Genomic DNA, 13,026 nt, shown 5'->3' with positions numbered 1-13,026 from the left:
AATTACAAAGACTCAATCACTACTTAATCACATTGTAAAATATTTAAGGTTTTGTAAAAACAGTTTACAAAAAGGAGATTACTCACATTGCTGTCTTAGGTTTTCTGTAAGGGTTTCCTGGTGATTATCTATAATTTACACAAATGCATACGTGTTAGTATAATAACCCTTAATATTTACATTAGTAATACCCTCCCCGAGACGGCATTCCAACGACTACGTCGGGCAGAACCTCGACAGCCGTTACGGAACCCTGGATCAATCGGGCATCGTATCTAATACGTAATCGGGGTTATGATACTTACAACGGAGCAGAACTTCGTTATTTAGGGGGGTATTATACCCGAGAATAGCTTCTACACTTAAGAAATTCGAGAAAAGGAAATGAGCGATCGGATACTGAAGCCGATGCCCTCAATTTATAGGGCTGAAATTGGGCTTCGTCGCGCCCCGCGTAAACTTTGGCCAAGGCCTTCGTGGCCCGTGAGGCTCCCTAGGGTAGGCCCTAGGGTTGCTGATTTGACTCGTAGCCTCCATACGCGTCTCAACACGTGGCGCCCTAGGGTTTCGGCCTGATCTCCTTGCTGTCGCGGCTCGCGTAGGTGGTAGCCAAGGGCTACGCGCCCCGCGAGAGACCATTAAAATTTGTTTTTATTTAATTTTAATAAAATAAAGGTATTCGGGGTTCGTTTTCGCGTATGGGGTGTATTTTAAGACATATTGGGGTATTCTAATTATATTACGGGTGTCGAAAATATTTTGGAGGGTTGTTATACAATCAAAGCCATACTTGGTATGTCTGAAGGGGTTCAGAGGGATATTCTGGCCCTTGGGGTTCCAAGGGCCAACGATTGTGAAAGAACTCGAATAGTAATAAGAGGATTGGAGAGAAAATTTCAGGCAGAAGATGATGATGATGATGATGATGATGATGATGATGATATTGACGATACTCCTCTACCAACAGTTAGCAGTTGGGTGGTGCATGAAGAAGCAGGAACAGTTGAAGTGACTTATCAACACGGGGTGAAATATTCATTGCCGATGGAGGAAATGTTGAAGACAGAGAGGCTACATCTGCTTGAACAACTCTGTGATTTAGCACCTTCGAACGGTGCAAAGTCCAGGGTTGCAATGATATTCAAGTATAAGCTGCGGCAAAGAAGAGACGAAATGATGGCGTTATACGCCAATCTAAACTTGATGATGATGAATCTGAAGAAAATGAGGAACAAAGCGATGGGTACAACTCTGATGTAATCCCATCCACAGAAGACTATTAGTTTGTTTTAATTTCGTATTATTGTAATCATATAAAATATTAATCAATGGTAATCAATTATTAACAAACGCCACGAACGCCAAAACAGTGACCTGGAAAACCCCATAACGCCAAAAAAATTGACTGTGTGACACAAAAAGAATTAATTCAACGAGACAGATAAAAAAGTAAAACGCCAAGTAATTAATGAAGCTAGTTAACGCCAAAATTATCTTAGACGCCAAAACTGAAGCAGCATGTGACGCGCAGACTCGGGAAAAAAAAGAATATTGACAAGATAAAAAACCCCTCAGACCTTGATTACATCCGCGCCACGTGTTCCATCAGGATGCGTTCTCACCGTTCTCACACTTTAGGGCGTTTTCTCCTGATCCCGTACCTATATATATAGGTAGGGTTTATGCCGGTACCACTATTTATCGTGGGAACCACGAGAACCACTTGTGAACACAACTAAAATCCCAAACAAACAATGAACCCCCTCACCTAACCACCACCCAAAAACCTAACACCCCCCCTCAAGAAAAAAAAAAAAAAACTAAACCCCCACCACATGTTTATCAGATCTGTTAATATGTAATGGAAAACATGTAAAAGTAATACTCTTACAACATTCAGGCCAATAGATAATTCAGAAACATATGCAACCATGGAGTTCGACATGTCAGTCAACTTGATCTGGTTCCCGTTTAGGATGTATATAAGTGATGGTAGTTCCGAGTTCTTAAGGGTGAAGAACTCGTGATTATAGACGAAAAGGAGGTCGAGATTATTGTCTGATGTTTATGTGAATGTCTAACCTAAAACCCTTTTAAGTTATCTTCTTAAATACATCCAATGAGAAACCTTTAATAAAGGTAATACGATTTATAAACAGTTATCAAATAATATTATAATAAAATTTAATTATATTTTAATTAAATATTATATAAATGATTATAATGGTGATATATTAAATATAAGAGTAAATTACAAAAATCGTCCTTTATGTATGTCACTTATTGCAAACTGTGTCATTTGTCTTCAATAATTGCAGAAAACGTACTCGATGTTTTCAAACTCTTGCAAGTTATGTCCTTTAGCCCTAACTCAGATAATTTTTGTGGTTAAATATGACCTAATGGACCCCACATGATGGTATTTTGTGGTTAAATCTGACCAAATTGACCCCACGTGAGAGTAAAATGACCAAAATACCCTCATGTGAGATCCATTTGGTCAGATTTAACCATAAAAATTAACTGAGTTAGGGTTAAAGGACATAACTTGCAAGGGTTTGCAAACATCAAGTACGTTTTCTGTAATTATTGAAGACAAATGACACAGTTTGCAATAAATGAATAAAGAACGATTTTTGTAATTTACTCTAAATATAATAAATATATTTAATCTATCACAAGTTACAAATTTAAACACATTAAACACAAGGTAGATATAATGCTAAGTGCATCAAACAAATATTGTAGTCTAAAAAAAGAAGCATGTGTAAATACAAAAAAAAAAACATATAATTCAAAAACATTTTAACATGTTTTTCTCTTTAATATTTCCATGCATCTCAATTTATTTTACATTCTGAACTTTGAAATATCGTTAGGCCTCTTTCTTTCTAAATCAAGTTGGTATGTAGAATTCAAACACCACACTCAAGTTATTCAAAAGAAGCCCTTTACTTATCCACAAACTTCACCATACACCCCCACCTTTCCTCATCCCACTCCTATAAAGACAACTCACCACCATCATCTTTCCACTCTACCCACAACCTTCCAAAAGCAACATCTCCACTCCAGTACCATATTCTAGAGAGAGAAACAGAAACCATGTCCAAAGAAGCAAGTGAGATCGGAGAAACCCCAAGAAAAGACTATGTCGACCCACCACCGGCACCCATCTTCGACACAGCGGAGCTCAAACTGTGGTCATTTTACCGAGCTCTCATCGCTGAGTTCGTCGCCACCCTCCTCTTCCTCTACATCACCGTCGCCACCGTCATTGGTTATAAAAACCAGACTGACCCATGCGGTGGCGTTGGTGTTCTTGGTATCGCCTGGGCCTTCGGTGGCATGATCTTTATCCTTGTTTACTGCACCGCCGGTATTTCCGGTAAGGAAATTATAGTTAAATAAATTTTGTAATTCAAGTTTTTAACAACGACATGCAGCTCAGGTCAGGTTTTAGTTAGTACAAACTGCATGTTTTTATAAATAAACACATCACAATCTGTACTTGAGCAAGCTCAGATCAGGTTGCGGTGTGTTTATTTTTAAAAATCTAGGAATTATTTAAAAAAAGCAAAAAAAATCTTTTTAGTTAGTAGCGCAAACCTAGTGCACCAGACTTTCTTTTCTTGGTGTTCATTATCTGGTTCGGGTTTCAGTTATGTCTGAATAAACTGAAAATCGAACCGATGAACACCTTAAGACCCTCACTTATGTGTAGGGTCTCGGCTGTCGGGCCATTTGTTTCTATACTCGGAACAACCTTAGCGTTGCTCCAAAGTTTACCTCAACATGAACATTTGAAATTATTATTATTATTATTTTCTTGAAAAAAAAAATGTTTGTTTGAACAGGTGGTCACATAAACCCCGCGGTGACATTTGGGTTATTTCTGGCGCGAAAGGTGTCATTACTAAGGGCAGTGGGATACATGGTGGCTCAGTGTCTGGGTGCGATCTGTGGTGTGGGTCTGGTCAAAGGGTTCATGAGAAACCCGTACAACTCACTGGGTGGTGGAGCCAACTCGGTTGCACCAGGCTACAACAAGGGTACGGCACTGGGTGCTGAGATCATCGGCACCTTCGTACTTGTCTACACTGTTTTCTCTGCTACCGACCCTAAGAGGAGTGCACGTGACTCTCACGTTCCAGTATGTATCACTTGTACCTTTGGTTTTGTTGTTTGTACGTTTTAGTGATGGTTTGTTTAACTGGTTTATTTTTAGGTTTTGGCTCCATTGCCTATTGGGTTTGCTGTGTTCATGGTTCACTTAGCCACTATACCCATTACTGGAACCGGGATCAACCCGGCTAGGAGCTTTGGTGCTGCGGTTATCTACAACAATGGAAAAGTTTGGGATGATCATGTAAGATTTCTCATGCTTTTACCACTTGTACCATGTGCATTGTAACTTGTGTGTTAATTTGGTTTTTTTACTTTTGAGGGTGTTTTTTGTTCAAACTTGTTCTGACATGGGAAAGTGCAATGTACAACTTTTGATGCATTAGATACAACTTTATAATCATGACTTGGAAGTGGTGCATAAAATGTTGTACATTGTTTTGAGGTGGGGCTTTTTCTTGAGCTTCAAAATAGGACAAGGGAATTGCAATGTACTACTTTTAGTGCATTAGTTACAACCATACAAGCCCCGTGATAATACTTTCATATATTTGAACATGCATTTTTTATGATTTGTACCTTATTTAATAAATGTCGTACGGTGTGCAATTAATGTTGTACATTGCTTTGAATTTGAAAATAAAATGCTAAAATGGTCCAACAGTTTGAGTTTAGACCACTTTTGTCATTTTAGTTCAAAAATGAAACCTTTTATATTTGCGTCCCTGAGATTTCATTTTAGTTGTTATTTTCATCAAATTGGCAAAATAGGTTAGAATTTCCCGTCAATTTCTCCCTTTTTGTCATTTTCTCATTTAAATGAGGGGTATAATCGTCGTTTTATGCCATAATATATTTTAATTTTAATTAAATGAGAAAAAACGACAAAAAAAAAGAAGTTAACTGAAAATTCTAACCAAGTTTGCCAGTTGGATGAAAATGACAACAAAAATGAAATCTTGGGGACCCAGATACAAAAGGTTTCATTTTTTAACCGAAGTGACAAAAGTGGCCTAAACTCAGGGACCATTTTAGCGTTTTACTCATTCTTCTATTTAAATAAATGAAATGAGAAGCTAGCCATCTTTTTTATAGACTTTTAAGTTTGGTAGCAATTTACCATACAACTTCTATTGCATTAAGTACAACTGAATTTAAAGTTTCCAATGGAAAGAGAGGCTAGGCTTTTTCTCTAAATACCCAATAATTTCTAGTGTTCACCCTTAAAGCTTAAAATACCAATGTAGCATACAACTTATATTGCATTAGCTACAAGTGTATAGGTCATGATTTTAAAATTTTAACAATTTGATGCATTAATAACTTGTACGGTACACATATGATTTACTGCTCTTGGGTGAATTTTGATTAGTTGAAGTTTACAAGTAACTATTTTGGTGTGTGGATGCAGTGGATCTTCTGGGTGGGACCATTTGTTGGAGCAATGGCTGCAGCAGCATATCACCAGTATATCTTGAGGGCTGCAGCCATCAAGGCTTTGGGTTCATTCAGGAGCAACCCTAGCAACTAAATCAGATCAAGATCAGATTAGATGTGTGTGTGTTCCATTTATTTATTTTGTTTGTTTTAGATTTTGTGTTGCTTGGCTGAGTGACATCATTGATGTTTTTACTGTTCAACAGTTTTTTTTAGATTATTTGAGTTGTATTTGGATTTGGTTGTGATTTGTTTGGTTTGATGGTAGTTAATGGATGAGGATAATCTAGTCACTTGACATGATCATTTAAACTAATATTGTTCCATTGAGTTCTTGTTCTGGTTCAACACATCCATTATCTATTTAAACTAAATGACTATGTATTGTTGACAGTCATTGAATGAAATTCAAGTACTAAATAGAAAATGGAATGCAACAATGTATCCAAAAGCAAATGAACTATTTGGTGAAATGACAGCGTGTTATCGGGGCAAAAGTGAAATTGCGGCTTAGCGGCGGCAGACGATTAATCATTCATCATGTGGTGGCGTTGATAGCCGAAAGACAAGGGGGTACATGCATAAATCGGCATTTGTCTAGATTGTTGAGTGTTATGTGTCTCATGTCCAAGGCTTGATACAAAACTACTATTGAGTCGGGGGTCTTATTGGAAGCAACCTCTTTATTTCGACAGGGTAGAGGTATAGAGGTAAGACTGTCTACATCTTACCCTCCTTAGACCCTAGCTTAGCTTTTACTATTGGTGGGATTTACTGAGTATGATGATGATAAGAATGACATTATGCAAAGAAGTAGATAAGTACTGGAATTCAATGCAAAGTAGAATGTGGTGAACATGTCGCGTAAACTTGTTTTTATATCCAACACTACTGTACACGAACTCCTCATCTTAGCGTGACTTGAATTCATGTAAGGAACAAGCTACACACGAACTCATCTTTACATGATTCGAATTCATGTGACAAACGGGTTGCGCACTGACAGAGATCCGTAGAGTGGATCAAGTTCCAAGATGGATAACCCTTAGAGCAGTCAAGCTCCAAAAACAAAAGATAAAGAAGAGACTCTTTTTAACTTCAATATTCTGCCTATTTCCTTCTCAAACGTAATTCGCCTTTTATAGGCTATAAAATATAGAAAACTAGCAATAACATCCGCGCACGTTGTGGCGCGGGTACATCGTAAACATCGAATGAATTAATTCAAACGTTATGGGATGCGTTAACCATATGAAAATGTGTGTTTCGACATATCCGATTGAACTCAATGTAAACCTATATAAGCATTGCGATTGGATCAAAACGTAAAGTAAATCGAATTTATTTCGTACAATTATAACGTATTATATGTGATCCAACTCATATAAAGAAAACATAACGGTTATAAAAGAAAAATTGACACGTTTAATCAAAAAGGATTAATTAAAGCTTTTGAAAAAAATAAGAAACCACAATTGGACTCCACTCGGTTGGAAACAAAATTTACGAAACATCCATAAAATAAGAACAACAACATATTATATTTGACCTAACTCATTACCAAAAAAATTAACGTACAATCGTAGACCAACTTGAATTTATACCAAAACGTACATAAACTAAGCACGTAACAATGTTTTTTAAACGAAAATATATTGTATTTGACCTGACTCGTTTCCGGAAAAAAATTTACGTCGAAACGTAGAACATATCAAATTTATACCGACACATACATAAATATACGCACGTAAAAAATTAGTTTTTTTTAAGTAAAGGAAGTACAAGGGTAAACTCAAAACAAACTATTAGTAAAAAACTTAATACGTTAAAAACGTTTGTAAAACCGTGTCAAGTTGCACCAATGCCACACACTGCCAGGACCACCAACAGCGCAAAAGCTTGTAAAAATAAAATAATAAAAAGAAAAGTAAACCAGACGAAAAAAACGTTGAACCTCATACGCACGTCGTGGCGTGTTAACTCGCAAAATTTAAAACGAAACGTAAAACGAAAAACTTGCTAGAGATGAAAAGTGTGAGGGACCAAAGTTGAAAATAAAAAGTGTTGGGGTTAAAATTAATAAGATGAAAACCTTTGTATTAAAATTAAAAAATCAATGGGTTAAAATACAAAAATAAAACCTTTGGGTTAGAAATGGAAAATCAACTTTTTCTTTTTTTGAAAAACTTCCTATGCATAAGATACAACAACATATAGCATCAACATGTTGGTAAATGGTAAATTATAATATGGAAATAACCAACTACTATTAACTACTAGATAATATTGAAATAAACAAATCCATGAATGATGGTAATGGCTACGTGGGTAGTACTGATGCAATGAAAAACATTAACATGCATGAAATAAACTGATTTTAAGGTGAGGTTGTGGTGTGACTACGTGGGCACGTATCACGCACAAACTAGTGAATGTTCCCTCACAATATGAAATTTTAACCATCAATCAGGGTTAGGTTGAGCGTTGTTGAATAACTAAGCATGCCACATCAGCCAATAACTGGTGAAACAGTGCACCGCCTAGTTATTGGGGATGTCATTAATAAACAAATCCATGAATGATGGTAATGGCTACGTGGGTAGTACTGATGCAATGAAAAACATTAACATGCATGAAATAAACTGATTTTAAGGTGAGGTTGTGGTGTGACTACGTGGGCACGTATCACGCACAAACTAGTGAATGTTCCCTCACAATATGAAATTTTAACCATCAATCAGGGTTAGGTTGAGCGTTGTTGAATAACTAAGCATGCCACATCAGCCAATAACTGGTGAAACAGTGCACCGCCTAGTTATTGGGGATGTCATTAATAAACAAATCCATGAATGATGGTAATGGCTACGTGGGTAGTACTGATGCAATGAAAAACATTAACATGCATGAAATAAACTGATTTTAAGGTGAGGTTGTGGTGTGACTACGTGGGCACGTATCACGCACAAACTAGTGAATGTTCCCTCACAATATGAAATTTTAACCATCAATCAGGGTTAGGTTGAGCGTTGTTGAATAACTAAGCATGCCACATCAGCCAATAACTGGTGAAACAGTGCACCGCCTAGTTATTGGGGATGTCATTAATAAACAAATCCATGAATGATGGTAATGGCTACGTGGGTAGTACTGATGCAATGAAAAACATTAACATGCATGAAATAAACTGATTTTAAGGTGAGGTTGTGGTGTGACTACGTGGGCACGTATCACGCACAAACTAGTGAATGTTCCCTCACAATATGAAATTTTAACCATCAATCAGGGTTAGGTTGAGCGTTGTTGAATAACTAAGCATGCCACATCAGCCAATAACTGGTGAAACAGTGCACCGCCTAGTTATTGGGGATGTCATTCGGTTAATGATGGCCAAAGGAGAAAAGGGGGGGGGGGGCTGTGCCTTTTCCAACCAATCACACACCCTTCTTTTTTATATATTTTTTATTTTTGTTTTAGTTATTGATATTCAGTGTTTAGTTATTCCACTACACCTAGGTATCAGATGTTTAGTTATTGCCTAGATTTTTACGTGAAAGTGATATGGTAATGTGACAATGGTTTAGTTATTTCACAACACATATTCTTATGGATTCATTTTGTATCATTTTAGTAACGTAAAAAGATTGTGAAACTTTTATCCAAGTTTAGGAACCGTAAAAATATTGTGATGTCGGAAAGTGAGCAATATTTCATAGTATAGCCGTATAGCGGCTAAATGTGTAATATGGTGTTCTATATAAACACCTTTCTTTTGTAACCCTAGTTGATGTTCTTCTCAATACAATTCAAACCCCAAATACAAAGTTTATTCTCAATACCAGACAACATGGTATCAGAGCAGTGTTTCTGATTCTTGAACACTTTACTCATCATCTACAATCTACCCCAGCCTCAAATCAGAAAAACTTGACAATCAAAATCAAACTCCGAAAAACGAACCCATTGAAACAACATCAACCGCATCATGTAACACCAACTGCCGCCGCATCAATAACCTCTCAGCCGCACACCGGAAACCCTAAGTTCAGTCGTGCTGATTATTTCCAGGCCGTCAAAAGATTATCGTCTCCAGGAAGTGGGGACTCATTAAGTTCAACCGATATATCTGCTGGGGATTCAACCAGTTGCAGCCGACACCTTTCTTTTTCAACAAAACCCTAATCTGTTACACAAGTCCGCTGCACACCACACCCTGTCAACAAATCTGGTGCGTATTTTTTACCCAATGTATTTGATAAACCAACATTAAACCTTGAACTAGAGTTCAAGTTACCCAGCGTATTTGATAAATACGCTGGTAAGATATCGTTTTTTCTGGCGTTGTTATTCTGCCAGATTTAAGTTGCCCAGCGTATTTGGACAACCTTAAGTGGCCCAACGTATATGTTTCTGGCGTAATTGATAAATCTTGAACGCGAGTTCAAGTGTCCAACGTATTTATTAAATATGCAGGTCAGCTAGTTTTGTAAAGACAGCGTAGTTACAAAAAACACATATTTGTCACTCTCCATGTCAGAAAAGTTAATATGGCAATCAATCATGGAAAAAACAGTTCTTGGATATTTGATTCTAGTGCCACTAACACCATGACGTTTGAACCATTGGACATACGGTCAATGATCAAACCTCAAAAAAACTCAAATCCATACCGCAAACAACGGAACAATTCAAGTGAAAGGAGGAGGAATAATTGAAATTTCACCAACTATGAAATTACCAAATTGCCTTTATGTTCCATCATTATCACACAAACTGCTCTCAATTAGTCATATTACCAAAGAACTAAATTGTAAGGTACTAATGCATCCTACTTTTTGCCTCCTACAGGATATCAGGACGGGTGTGATTATTGGACGTGGTACTGAGCGCCAAGGACTATACTACATGGATGAAGTGGCTCAACAGGGTACTCTGATGTTGGCACATGGAACTGAAAACCGGGAAGCCTGGCTATGCCATAGACGTTTGGGACACCCATCCACTAGTTATTCGCATCTTTTGTTTCCAAAACTCTTCCCTTCAAATGGTAAAATAGATTGTGAAACCTGTTTTCGTGCCAAAAGCCATCAACAACCATTTAAACCTAGCAATACGAAAGTTGATTTACCTTTTTCACTAATTAATTCTGATGTGTGGGGTCCTGCTCCTGTTATGGGGGGGGGGGGCAGGGTTTTCGGTACTTTCTACTATTCGTGGATGATTGCACTCGTATGACATGGGTATATTTAAAAAAAAAAAAACAAAGCTGAAGTTTATGAGAAATTTACCGCGTTTTATGCTATGATTCATACTCAGTTCAAAAGGGAAATCCAAATCCTTCGATCCAACAATGGGGGGGGGGGGGGGGTTTGTCAATACATCCATGAAACAATTCTTTAAAACCAAAGGATTAGTTCATCAAACCTCTTGTTCTCATACCCCCGAAGAAAATGGTGTTTCCGAGCGGAAAAACCGTATTATTCTTGAAATGACTCGAGCTCTTCTAATTGAATCTCATGTACCTACATCTTTCTGGCCGGAGGCGGTTGCAATCTCTGTGTATCTCCTAAATCAGCTTCCCACCAAAGCTCTTAAGTTTAAGACTCCCTTAGATTGTCTATCTAAGTCTGCCAGTATTCCCCATCCTCTTACACTTGAGCCTCGAATCTTCGGGTGTACAACATTTGTACACATACCAAAAACCAACAGAAACAAGCTTGGCCCATGTGCTGAGAAATGTGTATTTGTCGGCTATGGGATTGATCAAATAGGTTACCGGTGTTATAATCCCAAAACTCGTCAAATGTTCACCGCAATGAATTGTGACTTTCTTGAAACAAAATACTTTTATAACACCCAACTCAGTGGTCAGGGGGAGAATGAATATATAGACACTCTGAGTTGGCTAAGTCAACTTCCATCATCTGAAGAAGTAACAACAGAAGACCATCACAGTACTTCGAGTCAGTCACCTTCAAACATAACCACACAATTTGCGGAGCACAGTACCACTGAAGAAAGTCCATCCAACGTGATACCAGAGGTAAGAAATACTGAGAACCCTGAATGTCCTACGTCTTATAACTATGAGACAACAAGGGAACACATAGAACCGACAACAACAGAACCTACAGAACATGTTGAACCAGATGCTGAACAGATTGAACCAGATGTTGAAGAGGTTAAACCAGTTGTTGAACATGTTGAACCAGTTGCAGCAAAGACAATCGGAAGATACTCTCTCCCTCCAAGAGAAAATAGAGGAGTTCCTCCCAAGAGATACTCACCAGAAAAGGTGGCTCCAAGGTCTAGGTACCCTGTGGCAAACATTGCCACTGGAAATTTGTCTAAGGAAGCTAAAGCATTTTCCGCTGCCTTGTGCTTAGAACAAACGCCATCTGCAACACAAGAAGCCTTGAAGTCAAAAGAGTGGAAAAAGGCTATGGAGACCAAAATGGAAGCACTCAATAAGAATAACACTTGGGAGAAATGCACCCTTCCACCAGGAAAAAAACTAGGGATGTCGTTGGGTGTTTTCAGTCAAACACAGGCCCGATGGCACGATTGAAAGATACAAAGCACGGCTGGTTGCAAAGGGTTATATTCAGACATATGGAATTGACTACTCTGAAACCTTCTCCCTAGTAGCCAAAATAGACACAATCAGAGTTTTGTTTTCAATAGCCGCCAATAAAGGTTGGCCTCTTCATCAATTTGATGTGAAAAATGCCTTCCTACACGGAGAACTAAACGAGGAGGTCTATATGGATGCCCCACCGGGATTCAATGAGAATTTCAAGGCTGGAGAAATATGTCGGTTAAAGAAATCTCTATATGGGCTTAAGCAGTCTCCTAGAGCTTGGTTTAGGAGGTTTACCCTTGCTATGAGGAAATATGACTTCAAACAAAGCAATTCTGACCATACTCTATTTTTGAAACAAAGGGGCAATCATGTGACCTGCTTAAGTATCTACGTTGATGACATGATACTTATAGGAACGATGAAGAGGAAATGTCAATGTTAAGAGATAAACTTTTTTTGGAGTTCGAGATGAAAAACCTCGGAAGATTAAAATATTTCCTTGGAATTGAAGTTTTAAGATCTAAACAATGGATTTTTATTTGTCAGAAGAAATATATTTTTGATCTCTTAGCCGAAACCGGAATGATTGAGTGCAAACCTTCGGACACCCCAATGGTGGTTAACCACGGCCTACATATGGAAGATGGAGCAGAACTAGCAGATAAGGAGATATATCAACGAATGGTGGGAAAACTGATATACCTCTCCCACACTCGCCCAGATATAGCTTATGCAGTAGGAGTGATGAGTCAGTTTATGCACCAGCCCCAAGCAAGTCACATGGAAGCAGTTTTAAGAATCATCACGTATCTCAAGGGAATAACGGGTCACGGTATACTTTTCAAATCAAATGGGCACTCAGAAATCCAAACATATACAGACGC

At 37.9% G+C, this 13,026-nt stretch overlaps 1 protein-coding gene across 1 annotated transcript; it reads left to right on the top strand.

Annotated features, from left to right (window-relative positions):
- The first annotated feature begins 3,019 nt into the window (after positions 1 to 3,019).
- Positions 3,020 to 5,878, top strand: LOC110895309 (probable aquaporin PIP2-8). The gene is made up of 4 exons (XM_022142598.2): positions 3,020 to 3,388; positions 3,858 to 4,153; positions 4,229 to 4,369; positions 5,537 to 5,878. Exons 1-4 carry the CDS (start codon positions 3,106 to 3,108, stop codon positions 5,654 to 5,656), a joined length of 840 nt encoding a protein of 279 aa, XP_021998290.1. The 5' UTR covers positions 3,020 to 3,105; the 3' UTR covers positions 5,657 to 5,878.
- The last annotated feature ends 7,148 nt before the right edge of the window (positions 5,879 to 13,026 follow it).

The sequence above is a fragment of the Helianthus annuus genome, chromosome 12 (genome assembly GCF_002127325.2).
Source record: "Helianthus annuus cultivar XRQ/B chromosome 12, HanXRQr2.0-SUNRISE, whole genome shotgun sequence".
In the NCBI taxonomy this organism is placed as follows: Eukaryota; Viridiplantae; Streptophyta; class Magnoliopsida; order Asterales; family Asteraceae; genus Helianthus; species Helianthus annuus.
This window is presented reverse-complemented; position numbering and strand designations above follow the sequence as displayed.

What these genes read in the sequence shown, in the direction of transcription:
- LOC110895309 (XM_022142598.2), top strand. Translation starts at nt 3,106, where the DNA reads ATGTCCAAAGAAGCAAGTGAGATCGGAGAAACCCCAAGAAAAGACTAT. An exon ending in CTGCACCGCCGGTATTTCCG is followed by an intron (nt 3,389 to 3,857) that starts GTAAGGAAATTA and finishes TTGTTTGAACAG; the next exon opens with GTGGTCACATAAACCCCGCG. An exon ending in GAAAAGTTTGGGATGATCAT is followed by an intron (nt 4,370 to 5,536) that starts GTAAGATTTCTC and finishes GTGTGGATGCAG; the next exon opens with TGGATCTTCTGGGTGGGACC.